This window comes from Thamnophis elegans, chromosome 14 (genome assembly GCF_009769535.1).
Source record: "Thamnophis elegans isolate rThaEle1 chromosome 14, rThaEle1.pri, whole genome shotgun sequence".
Taxonomy (NCBI): domain Eukaryota; kingdom Metazoa; phylum Chordata; class Lepidosauria; order Squamata; family Colubridae; genus Thamnophis; species Thamnophis elegans.
In genome coordinates, this window is record NC_045554.1 from 28,951,044 (window position 1) to 28,973,525 (window position 22,482).

At 42.0% G+C, this 22,482-nt stretch overlaps 1 protein-coding gene across 2 annotated transcripts in view; it reads left to right on the forward strand.

Annotated features, from left to right (window-relative positions):
- The window catches only part of LOC116517578 (receptor-interacting serine/threonine-protein kinase 2-like), a 40,003-nt gene extending 25,531 nt beyond the window's left edge, over window positions 1–14,472 (forward strand). For both annotated transcript variants that reach the window (XM_032230615.1, XM_032230616.1), the window contains exons 7-12: window positions 1,012–1,173; window positions 2,372–2,457; window positions 3,364–3,432; window positions 5,667–5,814; window positions 11,814–12,008; window positions 13,471–14,472. In XM_032230615.1, the coding sequence (XP_032086506.1) occupies window positions 1,012–1,173; window positions 2,372–2,457; window positions 3,364–3,432; window positions 5,667–5,814; window positions 11,814–12,008; window positions 13,471–13,763 (953 nt within the window). In that variant the 3' untranslated portion in view covers window positions 13,764–14,472. The remainder of the gene's footprint in view (window positions 1–1,011; window positions 1,174–2,371; window positions 2,458–3,363; window positions 3,433–5,666; window positions 5,815–11,813; window positions 12,009–13,470) is intronic.
- Window positions 14,473–22,482: the final 8,010 nt, after the last annotated feature.

Sequence of the window (22,482 nt, forward strand, 5' to 3'; positions counted from 1 at the left end):
ATCTATCATCTATCGCTATATCTATCTATCTATCATCTATCTATCTATCACTATATCTATCTATCTATCTATCTATCTATCATCTATCTATCATCTATCTATCGCTATATCTATCGCTATATCTATCGCTCTATCTATCTATTTATCTATCTATCTATCTATCTATCTATCTATCTATCTATCTATCTATCTATCTATCTATCTATCAATCAATGGCTCTGTGTGTGTGTGTTTGTGTGTATTTTCCGGCATAACTCTGGTAACAGCAGGAGTTACCTTCTGCTCTTCTCTAACTTGGAGCTGAGACAAAAAATATTCTTTGCTACAAGTCTTTTGGGCCACACATTTGCTTTGCCAGCATCTGACAATGAAGACCTTCCTGGATAATAAGCCCAATCGGGCTTTTGAGAGCATGCACTAAAATAAACCTTCCCTCAAAAATAAGCCCTCCCCGAAAATATTGCAACACAGCAGCAGCCATGAAGTGACTACGCTCGCCACCTTCTGCACCTCAAAAATAATAAGACCTCCCCAAAAATAAGGCCAAGTGCTTATTTCAGGGATCAAAAGAAAATAAGACCCTGTCTTATTTTTGGGGAAACACAGTATCTGTGGTTGCAACCTGTACTAGTTCTGCGAAGAACTGCTAGAAAGAAAGGGAGGGAGGGGGAGAGAGAGGGGGGGGAGGGAGGAAGGAAGAGAAAGAAAGAAAGAAAGAAAGAAAGAAAGGTCTGACTTTTGGTTTAATGCTGCCCTCTAGTGTTTTTTCTTTTAACTTCCTTTCATGTCATTTACAGTATATACCAGTGCTCCAGTATAAATGTGTACACTAGGGGTGTCTGTCCATGGCAAGTTTAAGACCCATGGACTTCAACTGCCAGAATTCCCCAGCCAGCCATGGAAATTCTGGGGGTTGAAGTCCACAGGTCTTAAAGTTGCTAAATTGGGCATCCCTGGTATAGGCTGTTAATAGCAGTGTTCTCTTCGGGACTTTTTTTTGTCTTATTATAGGAAAAAAGACTTTGATTCAAGCTATAACCGGGGTCTGCAATGGTTTGCGCCCAGGGATCGAAGCAGCATTCATACCAAATGCCTTGCCTCATCGGAACAAGATGATTCAGCTCATGCTTCTCTGCTGGCACCAAGAACTTCACTTCAGACCCAATGCCACAGGTAATATTGTTGGCTTTTTTACACCTGATTTAGAAGTGGGGAATTCCCTACTCCCCCCCCCCCCAAAAAAAAACAGTGATGGCTGGCTGGGGAATTCTGGGAGTTGAAGTCCATCAATCTTAAAGTGGGCAAGATTGAGAAACACTGCTCTAGAGAAATACTATGTTATTCTGAGGCATCACTGTGAAAGCCTTGCCGGCTGCAATATGCATAAATAAAGCCACACTCAAGCCAGGATTGTATGAAAAGGATGGATGGAGAGAAGGATGGATGGAGGGAAGCTTTTAAAATGTGAACATGATTAGGGGACTGTAAGCTAAAATTTATGAAGAACGGTTGCTGGTATTGGGTATGTTTAGTTTGATGAAAAGAAGGACTAGGGGAGACATGATAGCAGTGTTCCAATATCTCAGGGGCACTTGATGGTAGGACAAGAAGCAAAGGGTGGAAACTAGTCAAGGAGAGAAGCAACCTAGAGAACTAAGAAGAAATTTCCTGAAGTTAGAACAATTAACCAGTGGAATAACTCCAGAAGTTGTAAATGCTCCAACATTGGAAGTTTTAAGAAGAGATTGGATAACCATTTGTCTGAAGTGGTGTAGGGTTTCCTGCCTAAGCAGAGGATTGGACTAGAAGCCCTCCGAGGTCCCTTCCTATTCTATTCTATTCTATTCCATTTCATTTCCTTCTCCTCCTCCTTCTCCTTCTCTGTCTAGTCCAGTCCCCTTCTCATTCTATTCTATTCTATTCCCATTCCCATTCCCATTTTATTCCATTCCATTCTAGGGTTTCCTGCCTAAGCAGGGGGTTGGACTAGAAGACCCCCCAACGTCCCTTCCAATTCTATTCTATTTTATTTTATTCTACTCTACTCTACTCCAATTCCAATTCCATTCCCTTTCCCATTCCATTCCATTCCATTCCATTCTAGGGTTTCCTGCCTAAGCAGGGGGTTGGACTAGAAGACCTTCAATGTCCCTTCCAATTCTATTCTACTCTACTCTACTCCACTCCACTTCTCCTTCTTCTTCTCTGTCTATTCCAGTCCAGTCCCCTTCTTCTATTCTATTCTATTCTATTCTATTCTAGGTTTTCCTGCCTAAGCAGGGGGCTGGACTAGAAGACCTCCAATGTCCCTTCCAAGCATTCCATTCCAATTAACAAATGAAATATCCTTCCTGCCTTTTTCTGTTGACAGAGTGTGCAGCATTTCTAAAGGATATCCTCGGTACATTTCCAAAGGAGGTGATTTCTGATGCAATCTACAACTTGATTTGTGCCAAGGTGAGCCAAAAGAGTTGTTTGATTCCGGATCATTTCTTTTTTAAAATAAAAAAAACCACCATTTTAAAAAAGACTTTCTTACAAAATCCTCTAATTATGAATAGGATAATCATGGCCTCCCTTATTGTGCTTGAAATGCATCGTACTATACCACCTACTTTAGCCATGCTGGCATATTGCCCTCTTTCTTCAGCATGAGAAATTAAATCAAGCTCTTTTTAACAAACAGAAGGAAGCCCCAAATTTCTATCGCTTCTTCTTCTTGTGCCATGGATGTTGGTGATCATGGTGGCAATCCTATTTTTGTCAACAGTCGCATGAAAAAGTGCTGCTGAGTTTTGTCCAAACAGGTCCCTTAGACTTTGAAGCCATGATGTTCTTCTTCTGCCTGGACCTCCTTTGCCTTCAATCTTTCCCTGGAGGATTAAGTGAAGGATGGCGTATTTTTCTGGGTGTCGCATCCCATGTTCAAAATATTCTAAATTTCACTTTTTAATGGCTTTGATGATTTCCCTTGGCTTCCCCAGGCAGCTCATCATCTCCACATTTGTGATTTTGTCAACCCAGCTTATATGTAACAACCGTCTGTAAATCCACATTTCAAATGCTTCTAGTTTCTTCAAGTGGCTTGCTGTCAGAGACCAACTCTCTACTCCGTAGAGCAGGATAGAAAAGATGTAGCATCTGACAAGCCTGATTTTCAGTCTTAGGCTTATGTTGTGGCTGCAGAAGACCTTTTTCATTTGGAAGAATGCAGTTCGAGCTTTCCTTATCCTTGTCTTTACTTCACTGATCATGTCTATCATGATCATTTCTATCACTCAGTAATGACATTGAACAGAAGATGTTTTATCAGAAGCAGAAGTCTAAGAAGCTTGATCTCACGGCGTCCATTGTGTCTTTCAGGAATGTGCAATCAATGCTGCCAAAGGTCCAGTTTCTCACCTGCTTGAAACAGGGATGCGCAATTTAGAGGTGAGTAGAAGACGGCTTGGGGGTCTTGCATTCAATTTAGCTATTGTCCTTTATATCCCAAAGGTGCTTTTTTCAGGAGGCAACTGGACTTTCTTGTTTTTTCCTTTTGAAGATGTTTTGCTTCTCATCTAAGAAGCTTCTTCAGCTCCGACAGGATAGTGGGGAATGGAAGGATTTATATTCCTTGCAGACAGCTGGTCATTTGCATACTTTTTGAAGGTCATTGAAGCACTTGGAGGATTATCTGTGTCCTTAGGGTCACTTGAATAGTAATCCTGCTTTCTTTGGGATAACCATGACCTGGATGTCTGAGAATCTCTACAGACGTTTAGCTATACAATTTGGGATGAAAACCCTTGGAATGATGTGGGAGTAGGAATGGATTTCCAGAGGAAAAAAATGGCAGATGACAGGAACCAAGAGCACCACTCAGGTGACCCTGAGGACACAGGTATACCTCCCAGTGGCCTCAACGACCCTCTAAAAGGATGCAAATGACCAGCTGTCTGCCAGGAGTATCAATCCTTCCATTCCCCACCATCCAGTCGGAGCTGAAGAAGCTTCTTGGATGAGAAGTGAAAGGAAAAGGAAAAATCTTCAAAAGTCTTTCTTCAAAAGGAAAAATCAAGGAAGACCAGTCGCCTCCTGAAATAGCATCTTTGGGACAACCATGACCTGGATGACTGAGAATCTCTACAAACGATTGTCCTTTATATTTGATTATTGATAATCCTATCCATGCAACCATAACTGAGTACACAATTTTGGTCGTAGGTCATGAAGGTCATACAGCAGGTCACCACATGACCACACCTAATTTTATGACTGTTTTTTGCAGCCATCATTAAATAGACTTTCCTACAGAGAGATTTTTCTAAAAACCAGAAGTAAACTCCAGTTTCCGGCAAAACTTTCACCAATTGTGGTCACCTGACTGCAGGATTCCCTAACAGTTATAAATGTGGGCTAGTTGCCAAGCATGTAAAATGCAATCATGTGACACCCCCCCTCCCTTTGAGGGTGACTGGGATGTCAAACTTTGAATTCAGCCCTAAGTCCCCTTTTCAGGGTTTGATTTTAACTTTGAGAGGTCAATAAGCAACTGGTCGTAAGTCAAGGAATACGCACAGCAGGGGCATCTTCAAGACGAATCAGAAATCAAAATGGCACCTGCAATTGTATATGTGAATTGAGTTTGGGTGAATACCAATAGTTTTCCAACGTGATAGAATCTTTTTCTTTATCTGTGACTTCCTTTAAATGTTGGGTTTTCCCCCTTACCAGAGGGAGCCCCTTTGTGGAGTGCTGTGAAGCTGTTACCATGGCAACTCCATTGTGCTGTACAGTAGAAGCCATTTTACGGCAGTATAGTAGAAGCCATTTTAAGACACAACAGGCTGTAGCTTAACAGAACATATACCCCGAAGAGTGGTAGGAGTGTCTTAACCCCACAATATTTTTCTCCAGAGATTAAGGCATCTGTGTACCAAGTTTGGTTGAGATTGCTCAAAGCGTTCCGGAGTTATGCTGAAACATACATACACACACACACACAAACACACACACAGCCATTTTTATATATACAGAAGAAGATAGTAAAATTATCTATGATGCCAATTCAGCCCAAATAACTGTACAAATATACCCACAATTCTGAGGATTAAATATTTTGGAAAATACCAGAATATTTACCTTTTTTGGGGTGTAGAACATGGCAATGTGGATATTTTCAGAGAAGCCAGGAGTTTGCTAGAAGTAAATCTTCATGGCGAGGAAGTGGTTCATAGTGTGGAGCATTTCTCACACTTACATCCATTGTGGCATCTCCATGTTTATGTGATCAAAATTCAGCTGCTTGGCAACTGACTCATATTTATGATGGTCATAGTGTCCCGGGGTCATCTAATCCCATTTTTACGACCTTCTCACAAGCAAAGTCAGTGAGGAAGCCAAGTTCACTTAACAACTATAACTTAACAACTGCAGTGATTCACTTAACAGCTGTGGCAAGAAAGATCATAAAATGGGGCAAAATTTACTTAACCGCTGTGTTATTTAGCAACAAAAATTGTCATCTCAATTGGGCTGCTAAGTTAAGGGCCCCCTATAGCATGTTTTCTTTAATCTTCTCATTGGAATTCATACAACTTTCTAAAAATGTGCAGCTCTAAAAAGATAAATGTTTGGTTAATGTTGTTATTGCAAATGATGTCATTTCTCGTTGCTTGGTTTAGCTCATCTGTCCTCAGAACAACAATGTGCCCAACAAGGAAATTGTGTTAAAGCCGCAGAGCTTATCATGTGAAACAGGAAATCCAGGGAATAAATTGAACCAGACTGTCCTTGTCAGCAATACACCTCGAGGGACAGCCTTAGGAAGAGGTAACGTTTGTGTTAGCTCTTTTGTTGTTGTTAGTTGCGAAGTCATGTCCGACCCATCGCGACCCCATGGACAACGTTCCTCCAGGCCTTCCTGTCCTCCAGAGTCCATTTAAACTCACGCCGACTGCTTCAATGACTCCATCCAGCCACCTCATTCTCTGTCATCCCCTCCTCCTCCTCCTCCTCCTCCTCCTCCTCCTCCTCCTCCTCCTCCTCCTCCTCCTCCTTCTTCTTCTTCTTCCCTCAATCTTTCCCAGCATGAGCCTCTTCTCCAGTGAGTCCTTCCTTCTCATTAGCTGGCCAAAGTATTTGAGTTTCCTCTTCAGGATCTGCCTTCTAAAGAGCAATCAGGGTTGATGTCCTCTAGGACTGACCGGTTGGATGGCCTTGCAGTCCAAGGGACTTGCAGGAGACTTTTCCAGCACCAAAGTTCAAAGGCCTCCATTCTTTGGTGCTCAGCCTTCCTTATGGTCCAACCTTCACAGCAATCCATTGCAACTGGAAAAACCAGAGCCTTGACTGTACGCACTTTTGTTGGCAGGGTGATGTCTCTGTTTTTTAGTATGCTTTTTAGGGTTGTTAGCTCTTAAATCAATTTAAATGGGAGATGTTGATTCCGAACAAGAGTGCAGTGAGACTGGGGGAAAATGTCAGAGACATGTACAGTCCTAATTCAGCAAGATATTGGCTGTTATATGAAAAGACCATGTGAAAAGAATATGAGTGTATATTTGTGTGAATTCTCCTTGTGGAGTGCAATTTCTCCTTGAGAAGTGCAACCAGGCAGAACGTTGCGATTAATTGTATTGGGAAATAGAAAATGAATCATTATCGAATACTAACAATGCCCCTAAAATAGTGTTGATTGTGAACCAGAAGTGTTAAGGGTGAAACAGACATTAGAAGATTATCTAGAAATATAAAAAAGGCACAGTGGGAACGAAAAGCAAGCCGTGTTCTTAGGGCATTTGGCTAACCAGTTTTGCAGGCCAGACGAGTGGTTTTAAAGAACATGCAATCCAACTGCAATGATTACACCATGGCTACCCTGGCTTGACTTGGTCATCAAAGAATTGTGTTCAAAATGTCATTGGCAGAAGCCCAACAGAAGATATCTATTCCACCCTCCAATTCTCCCGGTAAACCCATAAACAGACCCTTTTTGAATTGAAGAAAATGGAGCCGGTGTCCCAAAGGTGCTTTTTCCAAAAAGGCAATTAGACTTACTTGTTGGCGATTCCTCTTCGTTGATTCTCCATGCATCTAAGATTCTTAGGTGACAAGTGAAATGTTTTCAAAGGAAAAAAGCCCAAGAAAGTCCTGTTGACTTTTGGAAAAAGCACCTTTGGGACAACAGTGACCTGGTATTGTGGCATGGGCCAGTCCTGGAGGGTGGGGAAGGCTTGGATGAGGGCTCTGCGTCGGAGGCAGAAAGGGGGCCAAGGCTGTCACGTAGTTCTCAGCTCCTTTGGAGCTAGACAGCAGTGAAGCAGAGGAACAGCTGGAGCCTGTTCCCAGTGTGCGCATGCGCAGCTACCAGAAGAAAAGAACAGCTCAGAAATCAGGGTCGACTTGAGACTAAAGTCACAGATGGAAGGTGATTCTCCCCTCCCATAGGAAATAAAAGAGGAGTGAAAGGGGAGGGGGGCTTTTGCAGGAAACCATTAGTTCATTTGGTCATTAGATTCATTTCAGGAGTGTGAAGATCTGTCCGTGAATCTCAGAGACTCTCTGCCCAGTCTTTCTTTGCATTGCACCACGTTTGGGAAAATATTTACATGGCCGCTTTCCAAGATAGATAAGATCTGTGGTCATAAATATTCCTTTGAAAGGCTGCTTGCCAGGCCTTGGCTGAATGTGAATGAGAGGAATTCACATTTGTTTAACAAAAGGGGTTTTGTCTGGACCAGGAATCTGCCTCTTGCTTTTGGGGAAGCCAAGGTCAGAATACCTGGCTATTTGAGAGTCTCCATAAAGACATACCCAGAAATCAAGATCCCCAAAAGTATAATGTTTCATTCTCTGAAGAATAATCATGATCTACCACATCCTTCCTTTGGGGGTTAATACTTAATGTTCTTCTTTAGTTGGCTGTGCTGCTGTTGAACTTAAGTGAGTTCAGCTGATCCACAGGTGGATAGTTGAAGCTTGTCTGCCTGTCCTATAAGTTATTTTTCTAACAAGGTTGTCACATGTCAGCAGGATGTAAAACAAGTCTGAACAAACAAAACTGGGGTTTGAAGGTCATCCCAGAGTGGCTTTCCGTCTGATTTCTCCTCTACTCTGTTTTTAAGATTAGATCGGAAACACCTCATTTTTGTGTATATAGGTGTAGAAAAGCACACTCAGGAAATCTCCTCAACACTTGTTAAAAAAACACTTTGCTGATTCCATGTGCATGTATGGGTTGGACTGCTGCTTCCAAGACATTAGAAAATCTGATGAAAATAAAAATTCAAAGAACTTAATCTGAAACCTCAAGGTATTTTTCTAATGTTACGTATAGGGGGAAATAGATTTGAGAATTAAGCTATGCGTGTATGAGGAGTTTTCCGAAACAGAACAGAAAAGGGGGAAAAATGATTAAAAAAGGAAAAACAACAAAGATATGGGAGCTTTTAATATCTATACATATAGCAATAGCACTTAGACTTATATACTACTTCACAGTGTCTTACAGTCCTCTCTAAACAGTTTACAGAGTCAGTCTCTTTTCCCCAACAATCTGGGTCCTCATTTTACCCACCTCGGAAGGATAGAAGGCTGAGTCAACCTTGAGCCTGGTGAGATTTGATTTACCAAATTACAGGCAGCCAGCAGTCAGCAGAAGTAGCCGTAATGCACTCTGACCACTGCACCACCAAGGGTCATAGAAGTATGTATGTATGTATGTATGTATGTATGTATGTATGTATGTATAGGGGAGAAATAAATTTGAGAATTAAGTTGCGCGTGTATGTGGATTTTTCTGAAACAGAACAGAAAAGGGAAAAAAATAATTGAAAAATGAAAAACAAAGATATGGGAGCTTTTTGTACACACACTATATGTCGGGGTTCCAAATAGCATCCAATATAAAATCAGAGTCCGAGGCAAAGGATTCCTCAAAGTTCCAATTTATTAAGAGAGCCGTGTTGGCACATCTGGGAAAACTTGAATCTGAAAGCTTCCAGGTTTTCCCCACCCAGTTGAACATTCACGATCCTGCTCCAACACCCACAGGTTCGTCACATGGTCCAATCTGTTCACTGCCATGAAGACAGATTCCTCCCATCCAGATCCGGCCAGGTGCATAGACAAAGTCGACCTTGACTTTCAGAGAAAAACGTTATTATGGCTACACATTACCCAACTCCACGTAATCCTCCCTCCCAGTTTCCCATGATAGAAAGTGTGGCGGGCCTGAAGTCAAACTAGAATGAAAGGTCAATTGGTTAGGCCTTGATTTAATAGACTTGGAAACCAGTTCTCCAGAATGGCGTAGAGTCTCCCGCTTGAGTAGGGTTGGGACTAGACCTCTTAGATTTCCACCTTCCAACTCTGTTATTCTGCATTCAACGGACCAAGTTTCATGCTGATTTAAGTCCTCTATGTCCATTAACTGTCTTCCTGAGTATGATATCAATTATCCAACTGATGTAAACATCACCCTACCAATGATGCAAATTGGCACAAGTGACGTCAGTTGTACAATGATACCATAATACTTAGAGAATAAAGTGCCCTCGTTTTGTTCTTTTGCATTTAATGGATATTTGTGAATAATAGACATGCCTCACATCCAGTTAAAATGAGGTTTCCAATACCCATCCAGATCCCTGCCTAGAACTGGTTCTCTGCAGAAGAACAGGGGATAGTGATATAATCTTGTAGGTTCCTTTTGTCTTCTTTTTGCAAAAATGTAACTCTGTTTATCCAGCTTTCCCCCTTCAGGGCTTGAATAGTAGGTAAAAGTTCAGGAGTTTGGCGGAGAAGTTTCCTACAGAATGCAAATAGATTGCCTGCCAGATTTGTTGAAGCTGAACATCTTGTTTTGAGTGATTTCTTCTGTCCAGCCCGTGAGCTGGAAGGAAATTGGCTCAGGTGCTGAAGAGAAAGAATGGAATATACCAGGAGTGGGCAATTTTATGCTCTGTGGACTTCAATTCCCAGAATTCCTGAGCCACCATGGAATTCTGGGAGTTAAAGTCCACAGGTCGTAAAGTTGGCATAGTAGCCTACCCCTGGAATAAACAATTTTAATCTAGTTGTGGATTAATACTATATGGATTTAAAAAAAAACATGTTAGATTTAGTTGTAGAACTTTATCACTATTGTCATAATTCGTTACAAATTCATCAGTTCTGCCAAGGGTCAGACAGTGATCAGGGGCCCAGGGAATTGGCTCTTTTAGATCTAGAGACAATAAGTATACCAGCGAAGAAAGAGAGTTTAGCTTTGGTATAAACTCAAGCAAACAGATTTAAAAGCATAAAAATGTACATACAGCTAGATGACACCCAAATCTCTTACAAGCAGAGATACCCCAAGGGCAAACAGTTTCTATAGTACAAGGGCTAGGTTCTGCATAGAAATTCCCTGCCAATGGCAACAACCAATTTTTATCACAATCTGGCATCATAATTTTATGGCCCTACGATGGTCAGGAGACTACAAGAACTGACCTTCACTGGGTAGCATATGATTCTGGGATGAGAGTCAAAAGTTTGAGACTTTCACATTGAGAAAAGTTTTGAAGCTGCATCAACATTCCTCCTCTTCCTCCTTTATTTAGTAAACTAATTTCATCTGTATTTTATCACTATTCCTTCATCCCTTTCTTGATTTTTATTTTCTCAATTGTGATTCTGATGTTATGATCTTTTCATTATGATGTTGTTAGTTGTGAAGTCGCGACCCCATGGAGAACATTCCTCCAGACCTTCCTGTCCTCTATCAACCTCTGGAGTCCATTTAAGCTCACACCAACTGCTTCGGTGACTCCATCCAGCCACCTCATTCTCTGTCGTCTCCTTCTTCTTTTGCCCTCAATCTTTCCCAGCATTAGGCTCTTCTCTAGTGAGTCCTTCCTTCTCATTAGGTGGCTAGAGCATTTGAGTTTCCTCTTCAGGATCTGGCCTTCTAAAGAGCAGTCAGGATTGATCTCTAAGACTGACCAGTTGGATCGCCTTGCAGTCCAAAGGTCTCACAGGAATCGTCTCCAGCACCAGAGTTCAAAGGCCTCCATTCTTTGGCACTCAGCCTTCCTTATGGTCCAACTTTCACAGCCATACATTGCAAATGGGAAAACCAGAGCCTTGACTATACGCGCTTTTGTTGGCAGGGTGATATCACTGCTTTTTAGTATGCTGTCTATCTTGGAGCCCAGGAAAATAAAATCTGTCACTACCTCCATTTCTTCCTCATCTATTTGCCAGGAATTGAGAGGGATGGATGCCATGATCTTAGTTTTCCTAATGTTGAGTTTCAAGCCACCTTTTGCACTCTCCTTCTTCACCCGCATTGAGGCCTTTAGTTCCTCTTCACTTTCTGCCATTAGAGTGATATCATCTGCATGTCTGAAGTTATTGTTATTTGTTTCGGCAATCTTAATTCCAACTCGTGATGCATCTAGCTCCACCTTTCTCGTGTTCTCTGCATATGTTAAAAAGGCAGGGCAACAGTATACAGCCTTGCCGGACTCCTTTCCCAATTTTGAACCAATCAGTGGTTCTGTGTCCAGTTCTCACTGTTGCTTCTTGACCTGCATCAAGAGACAAATAAGATGGTCTGGTACTCCCATCTTTTAGTTATACCATGAGTGTTCCAATTGCTCGGTCACATATTGTGGAAGCTGACGATCTTTGATCGAACTCTATATTGCAAACTCTATGCAATATATTTTTTATTTGGTATGGACTGAACTGAATGGATATTCTACCATTTATGATATGACCAATAAAACAATTTGTGTGTCCGTCTCAACACTTCATTTGTTGTTTGGCATTCTTTCATGCAGATCCATCTATAAGTGCCAGCAATGGATCAAGTCTTCCATCCATTGTTCTTCCACCCCATTCAAAGATAAGCAACAATAAAACTAGGCCCTTCAACAATGAGTCCAAAGGTTATCAGCCTCCGTTTCCACAAACAGTGGGAGAACCAACTTGTTGCAAAAACTGTCCACACAATTCGCCCAACAGCACATTAACAGGTGAGAATTAAAATTAAACCAGGATTGTGGGTAGGAACAGTTGTGCATTCCACTTTAATTCATTCATTAAGAGAAACACCGGCAGCGTAATACTTATTTTATTTTGCATGCTTTCCAGTGTGCTAAATCATAATAGTTGTGACTTAAACATATTGCACAACCTCAGGGTGATTTATAAATCATAATTTATAGCTCAATGTGTGTAAAGCCCAGGCAGGTGTGATCTATTCAACAAATTTTGGATAAAAGCCCAGCTTAGAATCCCATATAAAAGAGCTGCGTACATACAAAATATTGTAGGAGGAAGACTCAAAGGTGCTTTTCCAAAAGGCAACTGGACTTTCTTGGTTTTTTCCTTGAAAGAGTTTCTCTTCTCATCCAAGAAGCTTCTTCAGTTTGGAACTGAAGAAACGTCTTGGATGAGAAGCAAAATGTTTTGGAAAAACACCTCTGGCACAACCATGACCTGGATGATTGAGAATCTCCATAGCAGAGGTGGTATTCAGCAGGTTCTGACCAGTTCTGGAGAACCAATAGTGGAAATTTTGAGTAGTTTAGCAAACTGGTAAATACCACCTCTGACTGGCCCTGCCCCCATTTATTCTCTGTCCTCGAGTCCCAGCTGATTGGGAGGGGATGGGCATTTTGCAGTATCCTTCCCCTGGAGTGGGGAGGAAATGGTGATTTTGCAGTAACCTTCCCTTAACCATGCCCACCAAGCCATGCAAACCAAGCCACACCCACAGAGCCGGTAGTAAAAAAAAATTGAATCCCACCACTGCTCCATAGACATGTATGAGGCAAGGCTATTAGGGTTGTTTGCTTTTATATGAAAAGATGTGATTAAAATGTTATCATCGTCTCTTTATTTTGAGGGGGGGTCTTTCAGTGATGAACTGTCCAGGGAAGAGATGTTCCTTCCCAGTTGCCAATTCCAGTTGCAACAAAGAGCAAATGGTTTATGAATGAACCAGGAAATAGCAACAGCAATAGCACGTAGATTTATATACCGCTTCATAGTGCTTTACAGCCCTCTCTAAGCGGTTTACAGTCAGCATATTATCTCCAACAATCTGGAAGGTTGGAAGGCTGAGTCAACCTTGAGCTTGGTCAGAATTGAACTCCTGGCAGTGGGCAAAGTCAGCCTGAAGTACTGCATTCTGACCACTGTGTCTCATGGATGGATGGATGGAAGGAAGGAAGGAAGGGCAATAGCAATTAGACTTATATCAGTATAAGGCTTTACAGCCCTCTCTAAGTGGTTTACAGAGTCAGCATATAGCCCCCAACAATCTGGAAGGCTGAGTCAATCTTGAACTGGTGAGAATCGAACTGCCAAACTGCTGGCAGTCAGCAGAAGTAGCCTGCAAGACTGCACTCTTAACTACTGAGCCACCGTGGCTCAGACCTCAGAAATGTCTCATGTTTGCATTCTCACAATCTTTGCTCCCCTGCCTTTTAGGTCCTACCTGCAAAACAAAGAACTGCTCCATCCTCACCTTGGGCCGAGAAACCATCTTAAGTTCAATGACTGAAGGGCGTTTGAACCACCTCCTGGACGTCCTGCGTGCCCAGCAGCTCTTACCCAGGCCAGATTACGAAATGATCAGGTCATACCCGACTTTGACCGGACGCACCCGGGCTTTGATTGACACTTGTCTGAATTTGGGGGAACAGGCTGCTGAGGCCGTGGTGACTGTATTATCCAGCAGTAAAGGCAGCCTTTTGCTGAGAAAGCTCCAGCAAACCCGGTGAATTAAACCTAAATCTCAATTCGGTTTTTCACCATGGCCTTATCTGTCCAAGGGATGCCTTGCGTTACTTTTTAGAGATGCTCATCCTCTTAAATAAATAGGTCAATAAATGCCTGGATTGGATGAAAAAGAACAAGCTGAAGGAAAAGGATCAAGATTTGCTGTTTTGGGCATGATATCGGGATGAGTAGGCTCTAAGCTCTCTTGTTTTTCCTCAAAGGCAGAAGAGCACAAGGTTTTAAATTTTCACATTGTGCCAAAGCGGCTTGTGGAGCTGTGGGGAATTAAAAAGTCATTTAAGGACAGGGCTTTGCCAGTAAACCACTGGGAGTAAAAGTGAGGTTGCTAATGGCTTCAAGCAAGAAGCAAGGCAGTTGGTCCACCTTCCAGAGCAAATTACACCTTTGGTTCTCCGCACCTGAAATCAAGGTGGCACAAAGGCGAGAGAGATTCAGAATCCAGGTTTTTCTCAGATACGAGGAATGTGGAAGCTGGGTTTATTCGTCGGCAATGGCTCAGAGAATAAGGGAAAACACTGAAAATGAAGGCAGGTTTGGTACTAGGAGATCTCCTGCAAGTTATATCAGAAGCAATTAAAACTGTCTGGGTTAATTTTCAAGAAATGTAAATGTGCATGTGTCAATCTGGTGTCTGTCTTTCATTTCAAAAATCATTCGGTTAAAAAAAATAAAGTCTAGACTGTATTCATGCATTTTATTCATCCAACTTTCTTTAACCAGGTTTTTTTTCTAAATAAACTACAATAAACCATGTCTGTTTAGATCAGGGGTCGGCAACCCTAAACACTCAAAGAGCCACAAAGGTCCTAATCGGAAGCCCCCCATTCAATTCTGGAGCCGACCGGAAGTCTGGTTTCCCTACCATAGAGTCTCCTCCTAGCGTGACATCCTTTTTCCTCTACCTGTCCTAACTGAAAGCCCTATCAACTGAAGCTGACATGTGACAGGGAGCCACAGCAGAGGGATGAAAGACCCACATGCGGCTCCAGAGCTGCAGGTTGCTGGCCCCAATTTAGATTTAGACTATATTGGGAAAAATCCTACACCATAAACTACTGCTAAGTGCTATTGAGCCAATCCAAACTAACTGCATTGTATCCTAATGTGTTGGGTTTTAATTTAGTTTAAGGCTTATTGATTAAATGACTATATCAAATATAACGTGTTGTGCGAACCAGATCAATAAGTGGATCCAAACTAGGTTAATTGCACTGTGGTTCTTTTAGAACCCCCCAGCAAAATTTAAGCATGCTGAAAATGAAACTTAATAATTGAAATGAGATTAAATGCCAACTGGTTCTGAAATCTGTTAATAACTAATTAAAAGGTCTTAAAATTAAAAGAAAACTCTTAAAAAGAAATTCGTCAAAAAGAAAACTTCAGGATAAAAAATATTGTGTATGATCACTGAGGAATTTGATAAAATACAGTTAGTCTTTAATTTGCCACTGCAATTGAGCCTGGAATTTTGGTCATAGGTCCCCGTGGTCGTGTCTAAAAGTTACAACCATTTCTTACGACAGTCATTAAGCAAACACCACGATCATTGGTAGAATGCAGCTGTCATTAAGCAAACCCATTTACCTCCAATGAGTGTTTTCTTGTGAGAAGCAAGATGTAAATGCTAGAAACCAAAAAAATGTCATAAATCATGCTTGCACAACCACAGGCTGCTGCAGATGGCGATGAATGTTGAACTGGTTGCCAAGTGTCCAAAATGCGATCACATAATCACAGGAGGGGTCTGTCATAATTTTGAACAATTGTTAAGCAGCTGGTTGTAGGCCAAGGACTACCTGTAAAATTGTATAAAAGGGGCAGTATCATTGCACAATAATTTGTCTGGAAATATCCTGGTATGGAATGGGACAATTTGCCGCAGCCAAGTCACCATGGCCAACTAGCCATGGTCAACTCACCAAAATAATTTTAAAAATATTTTAATGTTTGTCATTCACGTTTTATTTTTCATCCTTTGGCGTCCTTTTTGCAATAGCACTTAGACTTATATACCGCTTTACAGTGCTTTTACAGCCCTCTCTAAGCAGTTTACAGAGTCAGCCTCTTGCCCCCAACAATCTGGGTCCTCATTTTACCCACCTCGGAAGGATGGAAGGCTGAGCCTGGTGAGAATTGAATTGCCAAATTGCAGGTGGCCAGCAGTCAGCAGAAGTAGCCTGCAGTACTGCACTCTAACCACTGCGCCACCGTGGTTCATGATTCTGTTCCACCTTTTCTTCAATAGAAATAGTGGAACAGTATAGTTCGAACCTGGGGAGGAAAGCTATGGCAAATCTAGACAGCATACTAAAAAGCAGAGACATTCCCCTGCCAACAAATGTGTGCATAGTCAAGGCTATGGTTTTCCCAGTTGCAATATAAAGCTGTGAAAGTTGGACCCTAAGGAAGGCTGAGCGCCAAAGGCTTTTGAACTCTGGTGCTGTAGAAGACTCCTGCGAGTCCCTTGGACTGCAAGGCCATCCAACCAGTCAGTCCTAGAGGAGATCAACCCTGACTGCTCTTTAGAAGGCCAGATCCTGAAGATGAAACTCAAATACTTTGGCCACCTAATGAGAAGGAAGGACTCACTGGAGAAGAGCCTCATGCTGGGAACAATGGAGGGCAAAAGAAGAAGGGGACAACAGAGAATGAGGTGGCTGGATGGAGTCACCAAAGCAGTCAGCATGAGCTGAAATGGACTCCAGAGGATGGTAGAGGACAGGAAGGCCTGGAAGAACATTGTCAATGGGGTCACGATGGGTCAGACACGACTTCGCAACTAACAACAACACTTTCTTTGATATTAGTGCAATTCTTGTCCCTCAGCAAATTGTCCTGTGGCAAGTTGACATAGACCCATTCTGGTATGCTACTATGATAGCCTAAGAGTCATTGCGGTATACTGGGGAAAGGCTAGCAATGATGATCCTAGGCTCTAGTCTCATTTCAAGCATACCAACTTATTGGTTAACTTTGGCCCAGGCCCTCTCCTGTAGTCCAAGAGCCCATCAGCTATACCGAGGAAGGTCCCCACAATGCCATGGAATTCAATGGATTACAGACGAAAGAAGAAAAGAAAGAAGAATCGTGCAAGAAAAGGATCCTGAAAAAGAAGGCAGTTGGTGCAAACATGTTTCTATGATCAAAGCTAGCTTGGAATCTAATTATTGGAAACAAATCATCTTAGATTAATTTATTTCATTTACTTTCTTAGTAGACTGTGGGTATGGTATGGATATAATAAATCTTGGTCTCAGGAAAGCATTGACCCATAGGAATATTAAGCATGGATGGCCCGTTTAAGAGGTGGATCCTCAAATGGCTCAGAAATGTTTAGAAATTGTTCATTAATACCCATTAGCAAACAAAGCCCACCATCATTGGAGGTTTTTCAGAAAGAATGGGAAAATATTTGTGATTCTATAAGAAAGAAGGAAGGAACAAGTGTCAAGGGCAAGAAATCAAGAGCTTGGATAGAGTTCAAAAGTACTACAAGTTTATTTCATGCTATGCACAAGGATTTGATCTACTAACAGTCAAGGTGAATTGGCACCAGATAAGAGTCAATGGACTTCAAAGGGGACTGGACTCAGGTTTCTTGTGGGAATGTAGTGACTTCAAAGGGATGTAGTGGTACAGCTTGTCGATCAGAAAGGTCAGCAGTTTGACAGTTCGAATCCCTAGCACCGCATAAAGGAGTAAGCTGCCACTACTTGTTCCAGCTTCTGCCAACCTAGCAGTTCGAAAGCACAGAAAAATGCAAGTACAAAAATAGGAACTACCTTTGATGGGAAGGTAGCAGCATTCCGTGCACCTTCAGTGTTTAGTCATGCCGGCCACATGACCACAGAGATATCTTCGGACAGTGCTGGCTCTTCGGCTTTGAAATGGAGATGAGCACTTCCCCCTAGAGTCAGGAACAACTAGCACATATGTGCGAGGGGAGACTTTACCTTTACCTTACTAGTGACTTCAAACTGATGACACATTTGATTCCGTCTTCAGGCTCTGCCTGGTAAACTCCTACAAGAACATTACCACCGTCTGCACCACTCTGGGATCCTGGATGAAAGGAGGATACAAATTTAACAAGTGAGTAAATCAGGGGTAAATGTCAAAAATGCTGAGAAGGATGGTGAGCCGGAGAGGGTGTGTATTATTACAGGACACAGAAACAGTAATGCTTTACCTACCTCATAGAGTATTAAACTGAGAAAAATAAAGTTCCGACGATTTGCCTTCCATTTCAAAGTCATGTTTTAAAAATACATTTTATTACTGTTCAAAAATACAAAGATGACAAACCCCCATAAAGATGTTTTTTAAAAAATAAAAGGACAGAGAAAAATATAATGAAAAAGGAAATCTAAAGAAAGGGCTTCCTCCTCCATCAAGACAAGTACAAACAATTTCAGTATCACTGCCTATTGACATTTCAGTCAAAAACCTCTTCAATGCCATTAGCAAATAATAAAGTGCTTTTAAAGCCTTTTAATGGCTTTGAGTCATACCAATATTCTATCTTGGTTTCTAAACCTGTGTTTATTTTTATAAACAAAGACTGCCTCATACAGTTCATTACAGAACTGGTTTGTATTATATTAATGGGCGCTATCAATACCTGTGGTTTTGCATTATTTCTCTTTTATTGGTAGATTCATGTATTTAACTTTCTTTTTCTTAACAATGCTGTAATCCCTTAATTTCAGGTAGAATTGGGGTGACAATAGATCTGGACATTTGCTGACTGGATGCCCTTCCTGACACCTATGCCGAGTTCGCAGCAAATATTTTCTCTTTGCGCCCTGGGAGAAAAACATCTGCCACTGCCTAGGATCAAACTCTCACCTTCCCAAGTGGGAGGCAAGCTTCTTCACCATTAGGTCAACACATACACACACACACACACACACACACACACACACACACACACAGTTCCAAATTAAAATCAGCAGGTGTCTGGAAATTAAAAAAATACCTAGCGGGGGGAGGGACCCGTTGCTGGCACAGGGAGAACCATGTTTGCACAAAGCAAGTTGGTTAAACGGTGTTTCTAAAACAGCTGTGCCACATCTGGTGTCCTCCAGATGTGGAATTTCCAATTCCCGCCTTTCTGCCTGTAGGTGGAACTGATCTCTGCAGATACTTGTAGGAGATCAGACTGTAGAGTCCAGCAAATAAATTGTTTGTTTGTTAACTATTTATTTACTTATTATTTTGTTTGTCAAATATGTACAAGATAACAGGTAATAAGTATGAACATGGGCATGAACAAAGGAAATGAATACAAGTAAATGAAGATAGTAGGACAAGTATGATAGGCACGCTTATGCACGCCCCCTTTACGGACCTCCTAGGAATGGGATGAGGTCCAAGGCAGACAATTTAAGGTTGAAGCTGTGGAGGTTTGAGGAACTAACAACAGAGTCAGGTAGAGCATTCCAGGTGTCGAACACTCTGTTGCTGAAGTCGTATTTTCTGCAATCGAGTTTGGAGTGGTTAACCTTGACTTTGTATCGATTGTTGGCCCATGTATTACTGTGGTTGAAGCTGAAGTAGTCGTTTACAGGTAGGACGTTGTAGCAAACAATTTTGTGTAAATATTATTTGAGGCAATATTATGTGGCTGAGTGCAGATGTGTAAGTCTTGTTTTCGTGCCAGGGCAGGTAAGCAGGATTGTGTCCAATTTTCTTAAACCACCTTGTTCCTGTCAAGATGGAATTTCTTAGATTACTGCGAGCGAAATTTCCATATGCAAAAGGATGGGCCTTTGGTTGCAACACCAAACCCCTTCATCTTGCAGATTTTGACACCCACCCACACCCCAGCTGGTCTGTAGTGTGTGGAGCAGGTGTACAAGGGAGGGAAGGAGTAATGTATAACGAAAGATTTTTAGCTCTGATATTCTCTGGTTAGATTTAGGAATGCTGGGATCATTTGATCAAAGGGACTTTCCAAGGAGAATCGCCCTTGGCACATCTGGCCAACTCTCGTATCCTTTCGGCATGGCTTGTGATCGCCCACATCCATCAGATGCAGAGAACGCCATCTTCTTTCCAGATGACTAATCACCAATGAGATAGCATAAAAAAAATGAAGAAGTTAGCCTAGCTTGTTTTCATTCTCAACTCATTTGGCTGGGTTTTCCCAAACTGGAAGGAGATTGTTCTGACCCAGCTCCCCAAGCATCTCTGAAGCAGGGGAGGTGTTTCCTACTGGCGTTGGTACTGGTTTGCCTCATGCATGGGGCATGCGCATGCGCAGTTCACTGTCGATTGTTCTGTGCCTGCACAAAGAACATGAAAAATGACTAAAAAAAATGCTGGCAATGGGACTGGAGACCGTGGGATCATCCTGGGTCGCTGTCGGTTCTGTGACCCATGCCAAATTACTACTATCTGTTCACCCGAACCAGTGCGAGCCGGTAGAAACCGACCTCTGCTCTGAAGTGAAGTCAAAGATTCCTTTAATTAGGAGTGCCAGCAGGCCAGCAAAAAAGTTTCTCCCATCACAGGCTAACAGGTCTGGCTGGAAGATGAATTGTCTGCCACATCTATTCATCTCTGCCCGGTGTCTTTTATCCCCAGAGCTAGGGTACAGCTTCACTAGCAATGGTGGCTCTTCCGTCCCAAGGACTAGCACATAGATTTCCACTGCCCTCCTCTCCACTGCCTTCTGTGCATCTGCGTGTCAGGCACTGGACTCAGCTGTTCCTCCACTTCCTCATCAGCTACCTCCAAACCTGGGGGCTGTTGACTCTCCATCTGAGGCTCATGGGTGGCCCAAGCTCCACCTCTTTCTCTCACTCTCTGCCAGTTCCATTCCCTCTTCCCTCTCAGAGGTCTCAGGTTTCATTGATCCTGGCCCTGACTCCCACGCTGCCACCTCCTCTGATTCGGCTGCTGGAGGGGCCGGTAACCAACTTGCTGCGAGATAACACACTGTAGCCAACTCGCTGATGAACAATCAACCATTCAATTGAAACACACACAGACACAGACACACACCCTTGGTGTGGGTGTGTTCCAGCATAACTCCGGAATCCTGGGACACTGAAATGAAAACGACTGAATTATATCTATATATCAAGTCACAGTACTTTTGACTGTGATAGTGTGCATTTTAGATTCAAGTTCTGTTAAGATACAGCCTGTTGTGCCTTAAAATGACTTCTACTGTACAGCACGGTGGAGTTGCCACGGTAACGGCTTCGCAGTACTCCACAAGGAGTACTAATACAGGATTGGGATAAATACATACCCAGGCTATGCTGGGTTATCAGCTAGTTTCAAATAATTTTAAAAATATTTTAGTTTTGACATCGACATTTCATTTTGTCCTTTTGCATCCTTTCCAGGTTCCACTTATTCTATACCTGTGCATTTACTTTTTCTTGCCTATGTGAAGGGAGCTTACTTTTCTCATCACTGAATTGCATTGTTTCTCCAGCTTCGCTAGCACGAGTTTTGAAATTTGGAATTCATCATTGTAGATGACTGTGGTTTGAGTGCCTGGTCTATTTTACCTCAGACAAGGTGATGGCGTGTACTTTCTTTGCAATGTGTTTATGCATAGACTATGCAAAATGCATAGAGTATGAAGTCAATGCATTTTGTGAGTTCCAGCTTCAGAGCAAGTTAAATATGGTAGCAGTGATTCCCAGAACATCTCTGAGCTTGGAGACTGAGAGATACATCTTCTCGGTCGTGATAATTGTTGGGTTTTTGAGGACAAGATTGAGGAGGAGGAAAAGGCCATTCTTTTCAGAAGAATTGGATCTTTACAAAACCCAAAATATAGAACCTTCTCTTATCTAGAGTAATTGTGGATTTATGGGGAAACTAACAAAGCTACTCTTTTGTAATTTATATCCTATGGGATGGCATAAGAAAATTGATTTTAAAAGTTCAGGGGTTCACTTTTAAAGCTACTGTTTTGGTGTGGGTTAAGAAGACATAAATAACATTATCTCCAGCCCAAAGCAAACATATTTTTCCATTTCTCCATTTCCTTTCCCCTCCTCTGAAGTCGGTGCAACATGATACAAAGTTCATATCAGGATACAGTTGTTGTTGTTTTTTAAAATATTTCTTCCAACTCTTAAATTGGAAACCTCTTAATATGCTTACTTAGGTGAAGAGGATTTTTTTTCTTTTTCTTTGCAAACAATTGCCTTGCCAGTTTGCATTTATATCTCGAGCAAGATAAGAATGTTTGTTAAAAGACCTCATTTGAAATTCTTTTGACCTCTTCTTGAAATACAGTTATAGTTGCTCCAGCTTTTAAGAAGAGATTGGACAACTATTGGTCTGAAATGGTATGGGATCTCCTGCTTCAGCAAGAAAAAATGGTTGAAAAGTAATCAAAGAGAGAAACAACCTGGAATTAAGGAGAAACTTTCTAACAGTGAGGACAATTAACCAGTGCCACCAGAGGTTGTAGCTGCTCCATCACTGGAGGCTTTTAAGAAGAGACTGGGCTACCACTTGTCTGAAATGGTATAGGATCTCCAGCTTGGGGTTGGTCTAGAGGACCTCCAAGATCCTTTCCAGCTCCATTCTGATTGATATTTAGGACTCAACATCTCCTAGGTTTTCTTGATTGAGCAGGGGGCTGGACTAGAAGATCTCCAAGGTTCCTTCCAGACTTCTCTTCTCTTCTCTTCTACTCTAGTCTAGTCTAGTCTAGTCCAGTGTTTT